The sequence below is a fragment of the Acinonyx jubatus genome, chromosome D2 (assembly GCF_027475565.1).
Source record: "Acinonyx jubatus isolate Ajub_Pintada_27869175 chromosome D2, VMU_Ajub_asm_v1.0, whole genome shotgun sequence".
Classification (NCBI taxonomy): Eukaryota; Metazoa; Chordata; class Mammalia; order Carnivora; family Felidae; genus Acinonyx; species Acinonyx jubatus.
The window spans coordinates 43824649-43848034 of NC_069393.1; the positions used below are offsets into that span (position 1 = coordinate 43824649).

The 23386-nt window shown below is 38.8% G+C and overlaps 1 protein-coding gene across 1 annotated transcript in view; it reads left to right on the plus strand.

Moving 5' to 3' along the window:
- The window catches only part of BMPR1A (bone morphogenetic protein receptor type 1A), a 136198-nt gene that overhangs the window by 109089 nt on the left and 3723 nt on the right, over positions 1-23386 (plus strand). Inside the window, exons 4-12 of the mRNA XM_027062480.2 lie at positions 2884-3046; positions 3860-3962; positions 8301-8397; positions 8560-8659; positions 14079-14223; positions 18095-18287; positions 19791-20088; positions 22003-22178; positions 23180-23310. Of these exons, the coding sequence (XP_026918281.1) occupies positions 2884-3046; positions 3860-3962; positions 8301-8397; positions 8560-8659; positions 14079-14223; positions 18095-18287; positions 19791-20088; positions 22003-22178; positions 23180-23310 (1406 nt within the window). The remainder of the gene's footprint in view (positions 1-2883; positions 3047-3859; positions 3963-8300; positions 8398-8559; positions 8660-14078; positions 14224-18094; positions 18288-19790; positions 20089-22002; positions 22179-23179; positions 23311-23386) is intronic.

A 23386-nucleotide genomic window follows, 5' to 3' on the forward strand; every position in this document is an offset into this window, starting at 1 on the left:
CAGGTTTGAAGAGAAAAGTCAAGAGTTCCATTTTGGACAAGCTAATTTTGAGATTACTTACAAGCAGCTCAAAGCTAGAGGGGTAAATCTAGGAACCATAAACAGATTTGCTTAAACTGTGGGAATGGGCGCTGTCACCTAGGGAGGTGGTGCAGAGAAGCTGTTGCTACCTATTTTTCTTTGCATCTAGGCCTCTATTTTGGGAAAGTTTATAACTTTAAGATACAGCTTAGTTTTTCTTGCCTTTGACACCCAGGCTGAGTTTGTGTTACAGGCTCCTTCCTTTGTTTACCTTTGTATTGTATCCCTGTTCACACTGTGTTTATCTGCGTGCTTACCGCCCCTCCCACTGCCCTCCAAGTTTCTCAAGGACTCCATCAGTTTCCAGCATTCAGTAACTTGCCTGCACATAGCTGGCCTCTAGTTAGTGTTTTGTTAAATAAATATCTGAGGTAATATAAGTCCCAAATGCAAATTATTATAATTAGGATTTTTTATTTCCTAAATTCAGATAGTGTTTGGGAAATTGTGTGTATTAACCATCATAGAACTTTGCATAGTCTAGGTATCCGTGATCTTTAAGTACAGTACAATCTTTGTAAATAAATAATACTTCCATTTGTACCTTATTTTATATTTAATTAAGCCCTTTACTGTCTATTCATTTCTTCTGTATATAACCTCTTGGTGTGAATTGGGAAGGAATTATTATTATTTTTTTTTGGAGCTAGAGAATGAGATTCAGAGAGTACCACCTGTGGACATATTTGGGAGTTGAACCCTTAACTTCTCACTGTTATTTCAGTGTCATTTCTACAACACTACCACTTTCTCTGTGTATCATTAGATTTTTGGAAAATTAATTGCATGTGGTATATTATTTGATGATTTTTCTCCTTAGTTAAACGGATGCTTCCTTCTGTTATTGTGATGGGTTTGAAAGCTGGTTAAGAGACTTCAGGTGTCCTCTAGTCCTGGAGTCTTATTCGCTAAATGGGGCCTGGAGAAGTGGTGGCTTCTCCGTGATCACCCAGTGAACTAAACTGTGGTACGACCACAGTAGGAGAATAGTAGACCACAATCCAGGTCTCCTTGTTTTTAGCCTAGTGGATTTCTTCCTTTCCTGGCCACTACCCTCCCTTTTTTTATTTTTGCAGTTGACATTGCTAGCATAAATGAGGTCTTTAAGTTTTGTTATCAGTTTAAAGGATTAAATGAAGATTATTAAAATTCAAGGCATGGAGGGGCGCCTGGGTGGCTCATTCGGTAAGTGACTCTTGATTTCGTCTCAGGTCATAATCTCAAGACTTCGTTGGATCGAGCCCCACAATCCTGCTTGAGGTTCTCTTTCCCCTCCTCTCTCTGCCCCTTTCCCTGTCCACTCTCGCTCTCTCTCAAGATAAATAAGTAAACATTAAAAAAAAAATTCCGGGCATGGAATCGCTAAAACTTAATTAGCAGCACATTCTCTTCCTGTTATCAAATGCGTGCATATGTGTTACTTTTTCTCTTTTCATCTCACCAGTATGGCTACAATTTAAGTCAAGTCTACATTATGCTTGAACGTTATAATGAAATGTTGCTTATACGCAGTTCTCTTAATATTTTATACCTGTTTGGCTCTACATTTCATTCCTTGGAGGTCAATCCTCCAAGGAATAAGCTAGCCAATTTCAGCTGATTCAGAGGGAGGGAAGAATTACTCACACATTTTAAGAAGTTCTGTTCTGCTTTCAGCCTGAAAGATTCAGTACCAAATATGACAGTATCTGTCATTTGAGGCTACTTGACTCTAATGCAAAAACACAGCTCTGTTTTCATAAGCTAACTACTGCCCTACAGTAACCTTCAGTTTCTGACAGCATAGTCTGGATTCGAACCAGTGACCTTCAGATAAAGGGCACCAGATAATATGATTAGTCCCCATGCTCTCACAATACCCTTACTTAAGTAATTAAAGTCCAAAGCGAGATGCTTAGTAACTCCACTTCCGCATAGAGGCACAAATAGAGCACTTACTGTTTTTAAGCTAGTCCCAAGTTTTGAGACAAAGAGCTTAAGAACCATAATTTGTATATATATATTTTTAAGTTTATTTAGTTATTCTGAGAGAGAAAGCATGCGAGTAGGGGAGGCACAGAAAGGCACAGGGAGAATCCCAAGCAGACTCCTCTCTGCTAGTGCAGAGCCCAACACAGAGCTCAATCTCACAAACCCTGAGATCATGACCTGAGCTGAAATTAAGAGTCAGACGCTTAACTAACTGAGCCACCCAGGTGCCCCATAATTTGTGTATTTTTTAATAATTGTAAATAATCTCAGCCTTCCCTGAAGCCATTTCCCATTTTGTACCTTTCTTGTAGGTTATGACCATATTGTATGTCTGCCGCTCTTGTCTTCCACTGGTGCAAAACTTGTGACATAATCTTCTCCATATGTCCAACAATACCCGGGGCAGTACTCTGTGCATCATAGGTTATTAACAAATGTTAAATGTATGAATGAAATGTATTTTTTTAACGTTTATTTATTTTTGAAAGACAGAGACAGCGGGAGTGGGGGAGGGCAGAGAGCGAGGGAGACAGAGTCTGAAACAGGCTCCAGCCTCCAAATTGTCAGCACAGAGCCCGATGCAGGGCTCAAACCCACAGACGGCGGGTTCATGACCTGAGCCGAAGCTAGACGCTCAACCGACTGAGCTACCCAGGCATCCCTGAATGAAATGTATTTTTAATTAAACACATTAGCTGCCATTACATAAGAAAGCTGCCATTACATAATAATTACACACTAAGAAAGCTTAGAAATTTCTCATTGAAAATTGAAATGGAAGAATTAGCTTTTCGGAAATGATGTTTTCACAAATTTCATACTTGAATACAGGGCAGAATCTGGACAGTATGCTCCATGGTACTGGGATGAAATCAGACTCTGACCAGAAAAAATCAGAAAATGGAGTAACCTTAGCACCAGAGGATACTTTGCCTTTTTTAAAGTGCTATTGCTCAGGACACTGCCCGGATGATGCTATTAATAACACATGCATGTAAGTACTTTATGTAGTCCTTAAAGTTATGAGAATAGGATTGCATTTAGTGCCATTTTAAGAATTGTTTACATTGTCTTCGTTTTTTTTTTTTCTTTAATTTTATATGATATCTTTTACAAAGAGCCAAAAAACTTCTTGTTCTTTGTATGGGAACATTTAGTACTATTAAATGATTGATGTTTCTTTTCTCAGAGTTAACGTTGTAATACAGCTTTTTAAAGGAGATAGAAGGATTTGAATCTGGTATTTGTCTAATGTTTTGAGTTTATTTAATGATCTTTTTATCCTAAAGTTTACTGATACTTACTGTAGAAAATTTAAAGATTACTAAAAAAAAAAAATAAACTCATTCAAAATCTTGTAATTCTAAATTGGTCGAAATATTTTACAGAAAGATAGGCGTGATATTGTGATATTTAATTAATTTTATATTATTTTGATACAAGTGAGCTCCCAGTCCAATTCTGATTTATATAACCATTTTAATTTTCCTACTTTATTTTATGTTAACTATTCAACACATTTATATATGATCATGTAATTCTATTCCATATTGTTTGGGGACATTGAAGAATTGGCTTACTAGCCAAAAAAATTCCCTGAACAACTGAGTGTCATCAGTTAATTGTCGCTCTGTTATGAAAGTGATTATGTCCTGTTTTTGTACTTTACTAATAACTGTATGCTCTTTGAATATCACCAAATAGAAAGCAAAAACCTATATATGTAAAATACTGAAATTATATGATAGTTCATCATGTCTTCAATGTGAAGTTATATTTTTTGGTTTTTGGGTTTTTTTTCTTTCAGAACGAATGGGCACTGCTTTGCCATCATAGAAGAAGATGACCAAGGAGAAACCACATTAGCTTCAGGGTGTATGAAATATGAAGGATCTGACTTTCAGTGCAAGGTAAGATCTGATTTAAGGCCTGTGAAATAAAGAAGGGAGGGGCCACGTGAAAAGTATTCATTTCCCCAGGAGAAGTGTGCCTGATCTGCACATCACTCTATGTTCTTATAAACCAAGTATATTGGAGGAAGCTTAGCTCTTACTTCAGGTAATATGATTGTGGTAATTGAAGTTCCAGATTATTTTACTTTATTTTTTTTTAGTTTTTTTTTTTTAATTTTTTTTACGTTTATTTATTTTTGAGAGAGAGAGAGAGAGAGTGAGCATGAGTGGGGGAGGGGCAGAGAGAGAAGGAGACACAGAATCCGAAGCAGGCTCCAGGCTCTGAGCTGTCAGCACAGAGCCTGATGCGGGGCTTGAACTCACAGACTGAGAGATCATGACCTGAGCTGAAGTCGAACGCTCAACTGACTAAGCCACCCAGGCGCCCCTATTTTACTTTAAAAAACGTTTTAAATCATACCCTATTTCTGAATTGTCATGACTGCCAAAAAAAATGTTACAGTATCACCTGTGGATTATCAAATTGACTGGAAAGACTTCAAGGTGATGGGCAGTAATAACCTTTGTATCACTCTGAGACAATGCAGAAACATTAAGTCCTTGTAAGGAAATCTCAGTGGAGTTGTTTTAACAGCAGCAGCAAAGGCATCCAAGGGCTGGTAATAAAGAGTTTATGAATATCCTCATGGCTCTTGGTTATAAACCTAATCTCTTCAAAATCCTGTATAGTAATTTTGCCCCAGGGATTCTTCCAGCTTTAGATAGAACCGTTTGTACACAAATTTAAGCTTCAACTATTTTAGGAAACGATTCACATTATTAAGAAACTCTCAGGATTGATATATGTTCCAATCTCTGCTAAAAGTTTGGGATCCATGTGCCCCCTCTGCACATCTCCCTTTCCCCCCCACACACATATATTGCATCCCATCTAACTCTTTTATTTTAATGTTTATTTTTGAGAGAGAGAGAGAACACACAGAGGAGGGGCAGAAAGAGGGAGACAGAGGATCCCAAGCAGACTCTGCACTGACAGCAGAGAGCCCAATGCAGGACTCGAACTCACGAACCGTGAGATCATGACCTGAGCTGCAGTCAGATGCTTAACTGACTGAGCCAATCAGGCACCCGCCCCCCCCCCCCCCCCCGCCAATTTATTTTCTTCTTCCCCTCCTCCTCCTCCTCCCCTCCTCCTCCGAGAGAGAAAGAGATAGAGTGACTATCTTAAGCAGGCTCCATGGCCAGCCCAATGTGGGACTTGATCTTAAGACCACCCCAACCCCAGGGCTCTATTTCATAACCAACCGTGAGATCATGACTTGAGCTGAAATCAAGAGTTGGATGCTTAACCAACTGAGCCACCCAGGCACCCCTCATCCCATCTATTTTCTAGGTGTGACACCTCTAGTGACAAGGGCTCATTACCTCCCAAGACCATCTATTTCATCTGTACTAATGACCTGACATAATCTTTACAAAGCTTTTCCTCCTAATGACTACAAATCTCTCCCTGCCCCTTTGGATCAAATCTAAAGCCTCTTTCAAAATATGACAGCCTTTTACTGTGTGAAGGAAGTTTTTTGGTCTGTTTGTGTGGTCCTGTGTTCCTCCCCATTCCTATAGTCTTTGCCTATAGGTGAAAATGATAGCTCACAGTCCCCTCCATTGCTCCGTGTCTGATCAGCTTCAGAGTTACACTGATGTCTCAGCGTAATATGCAGAATTGAGTGTGGTCTGACCTGGGGTGGGAGGTTGGAACGCAGAGAATAAGTAACTCCTTTCCTTTTCCTAAATACAGCCAGATCTCATGTTGGATGTTGGATGTTGGATTGTTACACCACTCTTTGAAACATACTGAGCTTCCTGTCAGCTAAAATCCCCGTCTTTCACTTATGCTACTGCTGAACCATATCTCTTAGATTCTATATTGATTCTTTGGTTTCTTGCCACAAATAAGAGGATGGAAATGGAATGAGTTTTTGAAAATAGTTGTTATATACCTGTCTATGTTAAATTTTATCATATTAGAATTAGCCCTTTGGGGATGCCTGGGTGGCTCAGTTGGTTGAGCATCTGACTTCAGCTCAGGTCATGATTTCACAGTTTGTGGGTTTGAGCCCCACGTCAGGCTCTGTGCTGACAGCTCGGAGCCTGGAGCCTGCTTCGGATTCTAGGTCTCCTTCTCTCTCTGCCCATCCCCTGCTTGTGCTCTGTCTCTCTCTGTCTGTCAAAAATAAATAAGTAAATAAATGTAAAAAAAAAAAAACAAAAAACGAATTAGTCCTTTGCTGTAATTTGGCAGGATTTGTGGGGGGGGGATGATAATTTAATTATTTCTTGCAGTTTTATGCCATTTGCATGTTTATCAACCACATATTCTATACATTTTTTTAATCACTAAAAATATTGAAGGAAGAACTATGGTTAGAGCAGTGAGCTCAGCAGTAATAACCTGTATCTTGCATGCCCCTAAACGAGGCATATCACAAATTGACTTCACTAATATAAATTAGTTGTTAAACTTCACAGTCTGTGTTCTTTTAACATAAGAAAGAGTCTAACATTTAGCTCTTCAGTTTCCAACACTTGTGCTTTCTAAATTCTTCCTGTCACACCTGCCTTCCAGCCCTCTCAAAGTGTTCTCTTGCCAGGGTGTGATCATGAGGGCAGCCACTCACCAAGAATACGGAAGCCCTGGAGGGTCTCTTCCGGCGTCTGGGAAAGCAGCTGCCATGTAACAGTGCTTTTTCCTTGTCCTCCATCACCTCGTGGTTTTCAGCAACACATCCATTGCTTGGCGGTCTTCTAGCATTGCTAGAGAAACCCCTTCTTGGTTGTTCTTTACATTTTGTCTTCTGCAGGGCTAAGCTCATTTTGAACATTAGCCTTCCTGCAACTGTTTGTAGATGCTTCGTAGTCCTTTTATTCACCTTCAGTTAATATACTCTCCATTCCCTCCTTCATGTAAATGTTCTCGATCTGGGGTTATTTCAAAGTCACTTGTGTAACTCCTAACATGTCTCTCTTTTCTTTCTCTTTATGGTCATTTAAAAGTAAAACTGTTTGGGGGCATGTGGGTGGCCCAGTCAGTTGAGCGTCTGACTTCAGCTCAGGTCATGATCTCGTGTTTGTGGGTTCAAGCCCTGCGTCGGGCTCTGTGCAGACAGCTCAGAGCCTGGAGTCTGCTTCAGATTCTGTGTCTCCTCTGTCTGCCCCTCCCTCCCCTGGTCACCCTCTGTCTCTGTCTCTCAAAAAATAAAACATTAAAAAAATAACTTTTTTTTTAAGTAAAACTTTTTTAACATTAAAAATTTAGTTAAAATGGAAAACTTGTGCTTTTGGAAGTTTCCCAATACTCTCAACCCATCTTTCCTGGTAGGATCAAGTCGTGGACTCCTATTCATTCACCTTTTTAAAGTAATACTTGATTATACTGAGGTTTTTCTGTTTTGGCCATCTGATACTTAAGAATAACATGGTCAGTTTCTGCTTATGTTCCTGCTACTTTTATAATGACAAGCAATTCCTTTCTGTTGCTATTTTGGTCCAGAATGGCAGTTTTCCCAGGCAGTGCTGAAATGTCAGCATTCAAGTTAATAACTTGTTAAGTACTGTACCAATCACGTAAAACTTCGCACATAATTGTTGATGTCTGCTCTCTTGACTGAAGTCTTTTCCTGTGCTCATTTTCTGATCTGTCAGGGACATATCTCCTCTCTGGTCGGTGGTCTCTAAGAAACTCTCAGGAGTATGGTTTCTGCATTTTGCCTTTGTCCTCACCACATCTGCTTTAACTTGCTCAACATAGTTGTTCTGTGCAGACTCTGCAGTATCTTCTACCTCCTCGACTATTTTTCCTCACGTCTCCTTTCTTTAGACTACAACGCCCTCCACTTATGTCGTCTCGGTGCTGCTGTGAGATCCTGTGCACCCTACTAGTTCATCACTGCAATAAAGTGTATTACCCATGTTTTTTAGGAAAAGATCTCATGACTTATATTTTTACTACTACAAACAGGTGAATAGTAATACATTAAGATATGCCAAAGTTTTGGTGAAAAATACTTGTGAACTTTTGTTTATAATTTAGTTATAGTCCAGTGTTCCAACACATCATCCACATACATATGTTCTTAAGAAATACCATTTTACAATCCTTACAACACTATTTCAACACAAATAATTTTTTGATAATCTTTTCTTAACACATAAAACTTGCAGGTCCTTTTCACTCAACAGAGCTAGAAATTGTGTTCATGAATATTTAAAAAAAAACCCTCATTCTCACCTGAAAATATCAAGCCATTTTTAATTTTGTCCTTACTCTTCCTCTAGGATTCACCAAAAGCACAGCTACGGCGGACGATAGAATGTTGTCGGACCAATTTATGTAACCAGTATTTACAACCTACACTGCCCCCTGTTGTCATAGGTAGGTTCGTCTAGAAGAGGGTGATTGTGATTTTCAGTAAAATATTTTCTGATTTTGACAGTAAGCAAGCTTTCTAGAATTTAACACTCCCAAGTTATTTTTCTCCTTTCGTATGTGATGAAGAGATCAAATGTGTGCTTTGTTGTTCACTTCCCTTGTCAGGTCCATTTTTTGATGGCAGCATTCGCTGGCTGGTTGTGCTCATTTCAATGGCTGTCTGCATAGTTGCTATGATCATCTTCTCCAGCTGCTTTTGTTACAAGTAAGATCATTATTTTTATATAAAATATATTGTTGAATATTAGATGTAAGTAGTTCTTTAAAAGGCAATGGGCATAAGTTATTGACCACTGAATGCAGTTCAAACACCATTAACTTGTATTCTCTGGGTCTGTCTTCTTTAACTAACCAGATTATATTTTTCTTAAGGAAAAAGAGGACCTTACTATTAATCAGTTAATTGAACCCAACTTTATACTTCTTGTTCATGAGTACTTAGGATTTTTCTTACTTATGGAATATTGAACTTTTTGTATCTGAATGTTTAAAATCTGTCCCAAGAAGACAACTGCGTTACCGTTCTTTAGTTACTTGGGGCTTCAGAATTGTTTGTGGTTAGTCATGATTTCAGAAGACAGATGCCAAAAGAGAAGAGGAATAAGAGGAGGGGATAAACTTCAATAATAAAGCATTATCTTATTGGCATATGAATAGACTGAGAGATCAGTGGAACAGGTTCCTAGACCCATAAATAGACCCCAGTATATAAGTAAATTTAGTATATGGTAAAGGTAACATTCCAGATCACTGGGGAAAACATGGATTATTTGACAAATGGATTTAGTAGTAGGTGGCTATATAGAAAAACATGAGGGGTGTATAGTTAGCTCGTTTAGTTGAGAGTTGGTTGACTCTTGATTTTGGCTCAGGTCATGATCTCACAGTTGTGGGATCAAGCCCCACATCAGGCTCCATGCTGGGTGTGTAGTCTGCTTAATTTTCTTTCTCTGTCTCTGTCTCTGTCTCTCTCTCTCTCTCTCTCTCCCCCTCTCTCCCTCCACCCCCTCTTTAAAAAAAAGAAAAAGATGAAGTTCAGTCAGTAACCTACATCGTAATAAGTTTTACCCATCTTGGATCTAAATACGTAACATTAACTGATTAAAGCACTGGAACAGACCATAGAAGAATTTAAAAAAATAATCTCAGTGTGGAAGACCTGTGACTGACATAAAACCAAGAAGCAAAGAAAAACACCCCATACACAGAAAATAAAACCTTAAAAAAGAAAAACTTGCGTCAAGTACATAAAAATAAAACGTTACTATGTGGCAGAAACCACCATAAACAGAAGACAAAGAGTGAAAAATATTGGTATCTCATATTACAAAGAGCTGATTTCTCAAATATAGAGAGCTTTTATAAATCAAAAACAAAAAACTTAGCAGTTCAATGGGAAAACATTCCCCCCAAACTGAACTCACATTTATCTAAAAGGAAATACTTACAGCTCTGAAAAGAAAAATGAAAAGATGACTCAAGAATATTCACAATATGAAAAATAGAAATTAAAATCATACTGAGATACTGTTTTCCACCTGTAATACTGGCAGAAATTCTTAGATAAAGAGACAGATTGAGCATCTCCCTTTTGCTGCCTCCAGTGAAAAAGCAATAGTTTTTACCTTCTTTGTCCAGCTAGGACAAGGAGAACGGGATACCAGATAACAGCAAAAAACAACAACAACAAAAAAAAAACCTTTGGAACTTGGGAAACTTTTGGATGAGTAGTAAGTGACTTTGCGGACCTACAAAATCAGACTCCTAGGCTAGAATTTGAGAAAGTAAAGGTGCAACCAGTTTATACTATAGAATTCCCCAAGAAGCTCGAAAATTGGCAGCACCAGTTACCTCTGGGAGTAAAGCTGAGAGTGGCAGTAAAACCAAGAGGATTGCTTGAAAGTCTATTTTTAGAAAGTCAGATGCTGTGTTACGCAATACTGCATTAGGAAATCACTCCCAAACATAGTGGCTTAAAACAGCAATTATTATCTCTCACTGTGGGTCAGAAATTCAGGAGTGACTGACTGCACGTCAGAATCTTTGATAAGGTCCAGTCAGATGTCAGCAGGAGCTGTGCTCACCTAAAGGCTTGACTAGAGCTGGTAGATCACTTTCCAAGGTAGCTCACTTCTGATGCTCACAGGTTGACAGGGGAGCTTAGTTTCTCTGATGTGAGCCTCTTAACAGAGCTGTGTGAGTATCCTTGCAGCATGAAGACTGGCTTCTTCCTCCTAGGGTGAGTGATTCAAGAGATCAAGGTGGAAGCTGCAATGCTGTTTACGATCTAGACTCCAAAGTTACACCATCACTTCTGCCACATTGTGTTGGTCACACAGGTCAGCCCTAAAACATTATGGAAGGGAAACAGGGACTTACATACCAGGAGGTGAGAATGTTGTGGTCCATCTTGGATGACAAGTCCCACAGATGTTGAGACCCCTACTCTTGTTCAGAACAGTCACCCCTACTATCTCCCTGACAGAAAGCTAGAAGTTTCTCTGTAAAGAACAAAGAGGGGCGCCTGGGTGGCTCAGTCGGTTAAGCGTCTGACTTCAGCTCAGGTCATGATCTCGAGGTTCCTGAGTTCAAGCCCTGCATCAGGCCCTGTGCTGATAGCTCAGAGCCTGGAGCCTGCTTCGGATCCTGTGTCTCCCTCTCTCTCTGTCCGTCCCCCCCTCATACTCTGTCTATCTTTGTCTCTCAAAAATAAATAAAAATCTTTAAAAAAAAAAAAAAAAGAACAAAGATAAGATTCTTAGTTGTGGCATCCCATTATTGAGGGTGAGATATTGTAGTGAAAACATGGAGGTAAAGTGAACATTTATATACTTATTGGTGGGCCCCTCAACCCTCCCAGAACTCTGTTAGGCAGACTTATTCAAACAAGAAATAGGAAGAATCTTCTTGGGGAAATCCATCCAGCCCAAGAGAAAAAAACCTAAATATACTCACCTCCATGGGCCCAGTGAAATGGCCCAGGCAGTTATCTCACAGTGAAGTCTGTAATCAGTAAGCTCCACTCATGTATCAGTAGTTGCCAATGAGGCAGTGAGGGCACTAATCCCTGAAAAACAGGAGACAAATGAAGTAAGCCTTATGATTGCCCACCATACTGCCTGGAGAGAGTTTCTAGCTGTAGGACATAGGAGGAACCCAGGTGTAGCCCATCAGGCTCTGGCTCAAGGAGATGTAGCTGAGTCTGGGGTATGAATAACAGAGTACTAAAGAGGAGAGAACTTCACAGGGAAAGAACTCTGGACATCTGCAGAAGGTTCTTATCAAATATTCAGCTGAATCTTTATCAGCATGTACAAGTGAGGAAACTGCCCGAGACTGGGTAAGAATGCCTGAAAAGATCGAAGGAAACAGTGTTCAGTGCTCACACAAGTCTGGGAATAGTGTCTGTTTCCATCACCTGGGAGACTTGAAAACCTCATAATCCCCAGGGCTTTGGTTAGAGTACTCAGAAGGGTCTTGCTTCAGTATTGGGGAATAATTAGCTCTAAACTAAACATGACATTGGTCCCACCTCAAAAGGAGTATACTGTTTCCAAATAGCTGCATCCTAGAGCAAAGTTCAAGGATATTTAGAGGGGGGGGTAGTTCAGTCAGTTGACTGACTGACTCTTCTCTTGATTTTGGTTCAGGTCATGATCCCAGGGTCATTGGATCAAGGCCAGTGTTGGGGTCCTTGTTGAGTGTGGAGCCTGCTTGAGATTCTATCTCAGTCTTCCTCTGTCTCTCTTCCCTGTTCATGCTGTCTCTCTCTTTCTTTAAAATAATAAATAATAAATAAGAATATTTAGAAGAATATAAAAACACCCAGCACCAACAAGGTAAAATTCACAGTATCTGCCATCTAGTCAACAATTACCAAGTATACAACTAATACAACCAGTAATGAGGAATCAAAACACCAACCGAAAACTGATCGAAGTTTTAGAATTAGTGGATAGGGGCATTAAAATAGTTATTATAACTGTATTTTATACGTCCAAAAAGTGAAATAGAGACTTGGAAGATCTAAAAGAGACCCATATCAGACTTTAGAAAATGAAATCTATAATACCTGAGATGAAATATACACTGGATGAGATTAATGACAGATTAGATACTGTAGAAGAAAATATGAGTAGACATGAAGACACTGCAAGAGAAACTAAACAAACTAAACCATCAATACATATTTTAAAAATAGATTGATAGGACGCCTGGGCAGCTCAGTCGGTTGGGTGTCTGACTCTTGGTTTTGCTTGGGTCATGATCCCAGGGTCATGGGATTAAGCCCCGCATCAGGCTGAGCTTGGCCTGCTTAAGGTTTTTTCTCTCTCTCTCCCTCTGTCCATCTTCCTCACATGTCCTCTCTCTCTCTCTCTAAAAAAAAAAAAAAAAAAAAAAAAAACGAAAAACTAAAATGAAAAAAAAAATGAGCACCAGTGAACTGTGGGACTTCATGCAACCTAATGTATATAGTTGACAGTTGAATAGTGCAGAGGTTTGGGGAACGAACCCCTGTGCAGTCAAAATCTGTGTATAACTGACTCCCCCAAAACTTAACTACTAATAGCCTACTGTTGACTGGAAGCCTTTTCAATAACATAAACACTTGATTAACACATATTTTTTAGGTTGTGTGTATTATATGTTGTATTCTTAGAGTAAGCTAAAGAAAAGAAAATGTGTCAAGAAAATCATGAGGAAAAGAAAATACATGTATATGTAGTACTGTGCTGTATTGAAAAAAAAATCTACACTTAAATGGATCCATGCAGTTCAAACCCATGTTTTTTTCAGTCGTCAACTGTATATATAATTGGACTTCCCAAAAGAGGGGAGAGAGCAAATTATTTTTAAAAATAATGACCAAATTTTTTTCAAATTTAATTAGAACTGTAAACCCATAGAGCCAAAGTACAAGCAACAAAAAGAAATCTACACCAAGGCACATCATTATCAAATAGCTCAAAACCAGTGATAAAGGAAAAAAATCTTAATTGCAGCCAGAGAAAAGGCAGATTAGGTGCAAAGGAAGATGGGTAAGGATGGTAGCCAACTTTTCAGGGGAAACAGTGTGCATAGAGCAGAATCTTTAAAGTACTCAAGGGGTAAAAAGTCATAAACCTAGAATTCTATATGCAGAGAAAATACTTTCAAGTATTTCAAATACTTGAATATTTCAAGTATTTGGTTTCAGCTCCGGTCATGATGTCGAGGTTCATGAGATCGAGCCCTGTGTGGGACTCTGTGCTGACAGTGCAGAGCCTGCTTGGGATTCTGTCTCTGTCTCTAAATAAATAAACAACAAAAAAATGAAGGTGAACTAAAGACACACATGCAAAAGCTTGAAAGAATTCATATCCAGCAGATTTGGACCACAAAATATGTTAAAGGATGTTCTTTAAGTAGAAAAAAAATAGCATTTTAACATATATATAGAACTCTACTTCACAAGCTCCATTTCTGGATATTATTTTAACAGAGAATATATTATCCTGTAAGACTAATTGGGATGTGATCCTATCTAAAGGAAAGATGATGTCGACAACCTCAACATTTTTCTTAACCCTAGAATTTTATAGTTTTAGAATTTTAATGTAGCTTATTTTCTGCTTTTTCAAAAGACATTATTGCAAGAGCATCTCAAGCAGACGTCGTTACAATCGTGATTTGGAACAAGATGAAGCATTTATTCCGGTTGGAGAATCATTAAAAGACCTTATTGACCAGTCACAGAGTTCTGGTAGTGGATCTGGACTACCCTTATTGGTAAGATAAAATGTCATACAAACACAAATGGTTTATCGATACAGAATTTGTCCTCATATGATCATACACAGCATATTTGTTACAGAGTAGGGAACGTTACTAAACACACATTTTTTTCCCTTCTTATTTAGAAAGATAGCTACCGTAATGCAAGGAGAAATCAGTTAACAACAAAAGTATGAAACAAGAAAAATAGAACAGGCAATTAAGATAGAGTCTCAAACAAAATTGGGAAAAACATGATCATGAGGCGCTATATAAATGCTAGAGTTAACTCTCAAGTTTTGCTTTTAACAGCCAACTTGTAGAGGAATCAGATATAAATTCTTTGCATCTAAGGTTAAACTCATTGGCTGGGAGAAGTATAACTATTTCAAATTAATAAGTACTAGAGATCCAGATATATTTTTAATTTAATTGCATTTGTTTAAATACATTGATCTCTGATTTTTAAATTTATTGAATTCTGTAATTGAATTGGAAAGGTAAAAGTAAAACTATCTTCATATGCAGACCATATGATATCTACATAGAAAATCTCAAGGATGGTACCATAAAGTGAGTTTATCAGGGTTGCAGAATATATGGTCACTGTACAGAAATCATTGAATTTAGGTACACTGGCAACGAGTGGTTAGGAATTAATGTTTTATTTTTAAAAATGTATTTTAATGTTTATTTTTGAGAGAGAGAGCGTGCAAGCAGGGGAGGGGCAGAGAGAGAGGAAGACACAGAATCCAAAGCCAGCTCCAGGCTCCGAGCATCAGCCCAGAGCCCGACACTGGGCTCAAATTCACGAATTGTGAGATCATGACCTGAGCTGAAGTCAGGCGCTCAACCAACTGAGCTGCCCTGGCACCCCAGGAATTAAAAATTTTAAAGCAGTATCATTTAAAATAGCTTTAAAAGACATCATATATTTTAGAATAAGCTTAACAAAATGTATATAAGACCTGTGCACTGAAAATTAGAAAACATTGCCAAAAAATTAACAAAACCCTAAATAAAGGGAGATGTCTATCCTGTCTGTGAATCAGTAGATGCAGTATTAAAATTTCAATGATCCTAAATTGATTTATAGTTTGCATTCAATATGAAATCAGAGCAAACTTTTTAGAAATTGATAAGCTGATTCTAACATTTGTACAGAAATGCAAAGGACCTCGTAGAAGAGTCAAAGCAATTTGGAAAAAGAATAAAGATTCACTACCTGATTTCTGTACTTACTATAAAGCTACAATAATCACAGTGTGATCCTTACATATAAGTATGTATATCAGTGGAAGAGAATGGAGAGTATAGAAATGGATACAAACATCACTTGAATTGGGTGCCAGAGTAATTCAGTGGGGAGAAGACAGTCTGTTCAACAAACAGTGCAGGGAAGATTGGGCATACGTTTGCCAAAAAGTATATCTCAACCCTTATCTCCAAATACAAAATTACTTTGAAATGGTTCATAGACCTAAATGTAAAAGTTGAAGTATAAAACCCTTCAAAGAAAATGTTTTAGAAAATCATTGTGACCTTCGGTTAAGCAAGGGTTTCTTAGCGCACAAAAGGCATGAATCATTTTTCTAAGTGATACATTGGACTTTTTTTTTTTTTAAGTTTATTTATTTTGAGAGAGACCAAGACAGTGCAAGTGGGGGAGAGGCAGAGAGAGAGGGGAGGAGAGGGAATCCCAAGCAGGCTCTGTGCTGCCAGTGCAGAGCCCAACGTGGGGCTTGAACTCACGAAACCGTGAGATCCTGACCTGAGCCAAAACCAAGAGTTGGATGCTTAACCTACTGAGCCACCCAGGCGCCCCGGTGAATTGGGATTTCTCAAAATTTAAAACTTTTCCTATTCAGAAGACGCTTAAACAAAGGAAAAAATAAGTCACAAACTGACAATGCAGATCTGAGAGAATTTCTATTGCAGCATGTATAAAGAACATTTATAATTCAGTAATAAGGCTACCCAGTTTTTAAAAATGGACAAAATTTTGAACAGATACTTCCCAAAAGAAGATAAAAGAATGGCAAAGAAGCACATGAAAAGGTGCTCAGCAGCATCAGGCAAATGCAAATTAAACATTAAAGCAAGACACTGCACATCCACTAGTGTGGCTAAGGCTGAGAACATTAAGTGCTGAAAAGAATATAGATCAGCTAGATACCTCATACATTGCTGATGGGAATGAAAATATTTCAGCCACTTTGGGAAACAGGTTGACAGTTGACTGAAAAGTTTATACTTTCTATACAGTGAAAGTTCTTCCACTAAGTATTTACCAAAGAGATATGCAGACGTGCCCACACAAAGACCTGAATGTGAATGTTCACAGCAGCTTTGTTTGTAAGACATAGGGTTGTAAACAGCCCCCAAATCCATCAGCTGGTAAATGGTTAAGCAAATCATAGTATATTCATACAGTGGAATACCACTCTTCCATAAAAAGAAACTAGTGATACAGGCAGCAACAATACAGATGAATTTCAAAGTGTTTTATGCTAAGTGGAAAAAGCCAGACAAAAGACTACATATTGTGTGTTTTCATTTATGTGATATTCTAGAAAAGGCAAAACTGTAGGGAAAGAAAACAGATCAGTGATACCAGCGCCTTGGTCAGGGGGGGGTTGACTTTAAAGAGGCAGGAGGGAACTTTCTTGGGTCCTGGGAACGTTCTATATCTTAATTGGGGTGTTGGTGGTTGCATTACTGTATACATTTGTCAAAACACAGTCCTCAAAAAGAGTAGATTTTGTTGTATGTAAATTATGCCTCAATAATCCTGACTTTCTTTAAAAACTATAAAAGGATTCTGTAATAAATGATACATAAAGTTAAGTCAGTTTAGGTATGCACAAAATCTAGTCCATTTTAACTGCATTTCCAACGTGGACCTTAGGGTTCTTATTAATTTAGAATGACCACTAGTGCTTCTGAAAATGAAAGGTAGCAATCAGTATGCATCTTTGATTCAATGAAAATTAATGAAAATACTTGTACTTTAGGTATTGCCCTAAACAAATCCCTATATTCTGTGAGTAGAAGGGAATAGAGTTCAAACAAATACATGTATACATAATAATAAAATTATAATTGTGAGAAGTGTAGCAGCTGCGAGGTATGCGTGTGCTATGAAGGTGTTCCACAGAGAAATAACACCCTTAAGTGAATTCTGAAAGCTGAAATAAGAGAAATAAGAGGGGTGGTGGGTGGGTGATTATAGCAGATGATGAGGCTGGAGAGTCAGGTGGGAGCCAGATCACGTAGGGTCTTCCAGACTTGAGTGGAAGATTGGTAACTGTCATTTGGATTTTGCTGCATGATGAAGCACCCCGAGCTTAGTGGCTTGAGCAATAAATATTTATTATCCCTCATGATTCTGTGGGTCTGCTGGACAGTTCCTTCTCTAGAGTTGCCCAGCTGGAGCTGGATGCTCCCAGACATGGCCAGGGCTTCCCGTGGTATCGTTCATCAGTCACAGAGTTCCCCAGCTCAGCAAGAAAGGGCGAGCCCCAGAGCACAGACACTTTTCAGGTCTCCGCTTGTATCACGTTGTTCTGTTGCCAAGAGCAAGTCACATGGCCATGCCCAGAGTCTGTGGAGGAGACTACCCAAGGGGGTGTGGACTAGGAGTGGAATTATTTTGACCATTTTTGCAAATGGTCTGCCACATTGACCAATCCGTTAGTGTGTGATTTCACAAAATATGTTGTGCATTGTTTCATCTACTTTTAAATATGTTATAAATTCTAACAGGGCTATTGACTGGTCGTACATCCCATCCTTTTTGTTGGGATGGGCCATCAGACCACTTTCTCAGTCTTAGTAGGTTCCTTTCATCAGGAACTCCACAAACATTTTACCTTTTTCTATGAAGGTGCAGCGAACTATTGCCAAACAGATTCAGATGGTCCGGCAAGTCGGTAAAGGCCGATATGGAGAAGTATGGATGGGTAAATGGCGTGGTGAAAAAGTGGCAGTCAAAGTATTTTTCACCACTGAAGAAGCTAGCTGGTTTCGAGAAACGGAAATCTATCAGACAGTGCTGATGCGCCATGAAAACATACTTGGTGGGTACACGTTCGGTTTCAGTCGATTCTATACTCTGACACGGTTAGTGGGGTGCAGATAGAACCCCGCTACATGGGCTTTGAAAATATACTTGAATTTGCTTATGTGTGTTTGGCTGAAGGAGACCCAGGAGAATACAACAGTTTAAGTACAAAACAATCCTGAATGCCCACCAACCACTTTATTTACTGTCCAACTAAGAAAACAAGAGTGAGTTTCAAATTGGAAGTAGTGTTAGTTTATTGGACTTACTCATACAGTAACAAAACCCAAGTTTTTGAAAGGTAATTTAAACAGTTTTCTAGTATAACTTTAACTATATGTACCTTTTTGCCTTTTGTAAATTAAACTACCCCCCACCTTCATTTACAAAGTAGAAAAATAATTTAGGTATGATCTGATCAGTAGGGTACATAGACTCCTTTAGCTTTCCTGACTTTTCAGCTACTATTTCTCTACCCTTTAATTTCGAGAGTGCATAGCGCATTGCCACAAGTATTCCAGACACTTAACTATTAGTTTCCTAGTGCTGTCATAACAAATTACCACAAACTGGGTGGCTTAAAACAACAGAAATTTATTTCCCAGAGTTAGAAGCCAGAAGTTTAAAGCGAGGGTGTCAGCAGAGCCATGTTCTTTAAAGGCTCCGGGAGAGGCCCCTTCCTTGTCTTCCCAGCTTCTGGTGATTGCCAGCAATTTTTGGCATTTCTTGGCTTGGAGATCACACTCTTGCTGTTTGTTGTCATACGGCCTTCTCCCCTGTGTGTCTCTGTCCAAATTTCCCTCCTCTTGTAAGGATGCTGGTCATTAAGTTAGGGTGCATCCTGATGTCATATGACCGCATCTGAATTTGATTACACCTACAAAGATCGTATTCCAAATAAGGTCACATTTACAGGTACCAAGTGGACATGAGTTGAAATGGGGGGGAGGGCAATGCTGTTCAACCCAGCACTCACTGACCTTTTTCTGAAGGGAAAGAGGACAAGAAAAAAGAAGGAAAGGAGCCTAGTATCATGGACCTGCTTGTCAGTGAGCCAGACGGAAAGGCAGATGCAATGAGGCTTGATGGACAATTGGGAGTTGGTTTAATTAGGAGCAGACTCTTAGTTGAACATTTTAACTTTATTATTGTAATGTGTCCACTTTTCAATTTCAGAGCTTTTCCACATTCCTTCTTCTTGTAGTTCTTCATGCTTAGAGAATCATGTATATGGATAACATCCCCCCAGGTTATTTTCTGATATGTGATCTTTTTCTTAGTGATATAATTGTCGTTTTCATGATTATCATTAAGATTATTTTAAAAGTATTACAGAATTGTAGAGGTGTGTGTATAAATGGCAGGAAAAACTTGGTAACACATTCAAGAGATTTTGTTAGGCAAATTAAATTTTTATCTGTACATGATGCCTAGGTTATTCTCTGTATCCTGAATGAACATTCATTATTCTTCCTACACACCTCCGATAACTAACCTTTTAAACTCATCAATTGAACAGGTTTTATAGCAGCAGACATTAAAGGTACAGGCTCCTGGACTCAGCTCTATTTGATTACTGATTACCATGAAAACGGATCTCTCTATGATTTCCTGAAATGTGCCACACTAGACACCAGAGCCCTGCTCAAGTTGGCTTATTCAGCTGCCTGTGGTCTGTGCCACCTCCACACAGAAATTTATGGCACCCAAGGAAAGCCTGCAATTGCTCATCGAGACCTAAAAAGCAAAAACATCCTCATTAAGAAAAATGGAAGTTGCTGTATTGCTGACCTGGGCCTTGCTGTTAAATTCAATAGGTAAGTGGTTCTTTGCCTGCTGCTTTGAAGTCATTTTAATCTCCAAAAGATATTTGCCTGTTTGGATTCAGGATAGTGGAGTTCCAAACACGTATTTGTACTTACTTCTCTAAAGAAATAGTGGGGATTTTTTGGTCTTGGTGTTTTGTTTTTCTGTTGTTTTTTTACAAAAATTGCATCCTACCATACATAATTCTTGATTTCCTGCTTTTTATTGTTTTAGACATCATTCTATTTCAGTTTATGTAGCTCTGCTTCATTTTTTTTAAGTTTATTTATTTATTTTGAGAGAGGGCGTGCACACACTTGTGGAGGAAGGGCAGGGGGCTGGAGAGAGAATTCAAAGCAGGCTCCACACGGTCAGCGTGGAACCAGTGTGGGACTCTAACTCATGAACTGTGAGATCATGACCTGAGCTGAAACCAAGAGTTGGATGCTTAACCAACTGAACCGTCCAGGCAGGCACCCCTGCTTCATTCTTTTTCACAGTGCTGATACAAAGTTTTCCGTTATATAGATGTAGTATAGTTTATTTCATCTATGACCTAACTGATGGGCATCAAAGTTGTCTGTATTTTATTATTTTTTAAAAAATACTTTAATAAACATTGTATTTTACCCATTTATAATATCCTCGAACACTTGTACAAGTATTTGTTTGTGGTGGATTCCTGGAGAGGAGGCTAAACAAGGAGTAGGTGCCTGTCAAAGGATAGTGTGATTGCAGGCTGCCCCTTCAGGGGCCATGCATTGCTTTACACTCCCACAACAGTATACCGTTCTCCATCACCATTTGAAATTGTCAGTATTTTTTAAATAGAATTACCAAATTTTTAGGAAACCATTGAAACTATTTTCATATTGTTATAACTCTAGGAAACAGCAGGCAATTTACATTTCAGAATTCCTTTCAGGTTATAAAATAAAAGTACTCCATCTGTCCGTCTGTAATAAATTAATATTAAAATTGAAATCTTCTTCCCTAGTGGTTACAGTCTTCTGATCCTATTGTTGTTCTTTGCCATTGTAGTGTTCACTGGCTCAACTATTCATCAGGTGCTGTTTAAGAAAACCTAAAATAGGGGCTCATGGGTGGCTCAGTCCGGTTAAGCGTCCAACTTTGGCTCAGGTCATGATCTCACGGTTTGTGAGTTTGAGCCCCTCATCGGGCTCTGTGCCAACAGCTCGGAGCCTAGAGCTTGCTTCGGATTCTGTCTCTCAAAAATAAATAAATGTAAAAAAAATAAAAAAGAAAACCTAAAATACATTATATTAATCTCAGCTTCAGAGTAGTTTCCAGAACCTGCCAGAATTGAGGGCCTGAGCAACAAAGCATTCATGTCTTCCAGCTCTAAAATGTAGTCCAAGATTTGAAAAACCAATAAACATCATTTATTACTGATTGTCAATATGATTATGTAAACATTACTCACAACAGAACTAAGTGGATTGGATCCATAAAGAAGAAGAAAATGTAATCCTGTGTCACAGAGACTGAGTTTATCATGTGGGAATGGTAAAAACAAATGATTCCTCTCAGTTTAGTTTCATATTCACTTGTTCTGGGATATAATTATCTACCACTTTTTCTTATATTCAGTACTGTCGTTTTTCTTAAAGAGGCACTAAACTTGTTTGGTGACAAAACTTGACTTGATATGTAACATATTTAAGGGGTATGTTACTGTTCTAAAATCTGGAAAATGCTAACTTTTAAAGTCTATCTGGCCCCAAGGAATTCTGTTAAGGGAATGTGGAGATATTAAGTAGGTAGGTAGATAGGTTTTGTTTTAATTTTATTTTTTATATATTTATGTATGGGATATGTGTGTGTGTGTGTGTGTGTGTGTGTGTACACATGTAGATAAACTGTTTTGTTCCTGACCCTCAACCTGAACATTGTCTCTGTTTCAGCGACACAAATGAAGTTGACGTGCCCTTGAATACCAGGGTGGGCACCAAACGCTACATGGCTCCGGAAGTGCTGGATGAAAGCTTGAATAAAAACCATTTCCAACCCTACATAATGGCCGACATCTATAGCTTTGGCCTGATCATTTGGGAAATGGCTCGTCGTTGTATCACAGGAGGTAAGACTAGTTAGTGTGGTTCCAGTTATGTTTATATCCTCATTATTGAAAAAGCAACAGCTCCATTTATATACTTAGATGTCATATATGTTGGGGATCAAGGCCACTGCCACATTTTGTGATTTCACTACAAGGACTCACAGGACTCAGCATATAGTTGTCCTCACAGCTAAGATTTATTACAGTGAAAGAATACAGATAAAGTCAGCCAAGGGAAAAGTGCACGGAGCAAAGTTCAGAGGAAATCGGGCACAAGCCTCCAGAAGCCCTCTCCCAGTGGAGTCACACAGGATGTGCTTAATCCCTCCAGCAGTGAGTTAGGACACTTGTGAAATATTGTCATCTAGGAAACTTCATGAGAGACCTAGTACCCAAAGATATTTTTAGAGCCAGGTTACATGGGCACCCTCCACCTAGCAAGTACCAGAATTCCAAACTCCTAGAACGAGAACAGGTGTTCAGCATAAACCATATTGTTTGCACAAACCGTCTAGGCACAGTGAGCGACCTTATCGCTTAGGAGAAGTTTTATATGCATGTAGGGGACTGTTTACCTGGCAAGTTCCCAGACACTGGCCCAGCGCCAGCCCTCTACGCAGGCCTTTTCAGGACAGCAGTCTCAGGCCTGCCATGTTCACTATTCCCCACAAATCATGTTGTCTTTCTGCTGTAGAACAAAAAATAAAAACTGCATTCATTAGTAAGAACAAATATGTATGTAAATAATTAGACTAAAAAGGTAAATGAGCATTTCACCTTACTTTTTTTAAGGGATATACATAGCTAAGTCCATAAGTTTCATAGGACCCTACCCGGATGGAGGTAGAGAAAATAATTAGGCAGGAAAAAGAGAAGAGCATACATTTACTGTTAAAAGTGAATCAGTTACTCTAATTCTTTTCTTCTTTGTGTAGGAATCTGTTTTAACTCCCATAGTTGAGTAAGAGGTGCTGAGTAGGTTGACATTTTTTGTGCCCACTGTGTTTTCTCACTCCCTACAGGGATAGTAGAAGAGTACCAGTTGCCTTATTACAATATGGTACCCAATGATCCATCATACGAAGATATGCGTGAGGTTGTGTGTGTCAAACGTTTGCGGCCAATTGTGTCCAATCGATGGAACAGTGATGAAGTAAGCAGAGCTCCGTCCCCTGAAGTGGTTGGTAAGTGTCGTCAAAGATCTTCATGTGCTCACCACACTCTCTTTA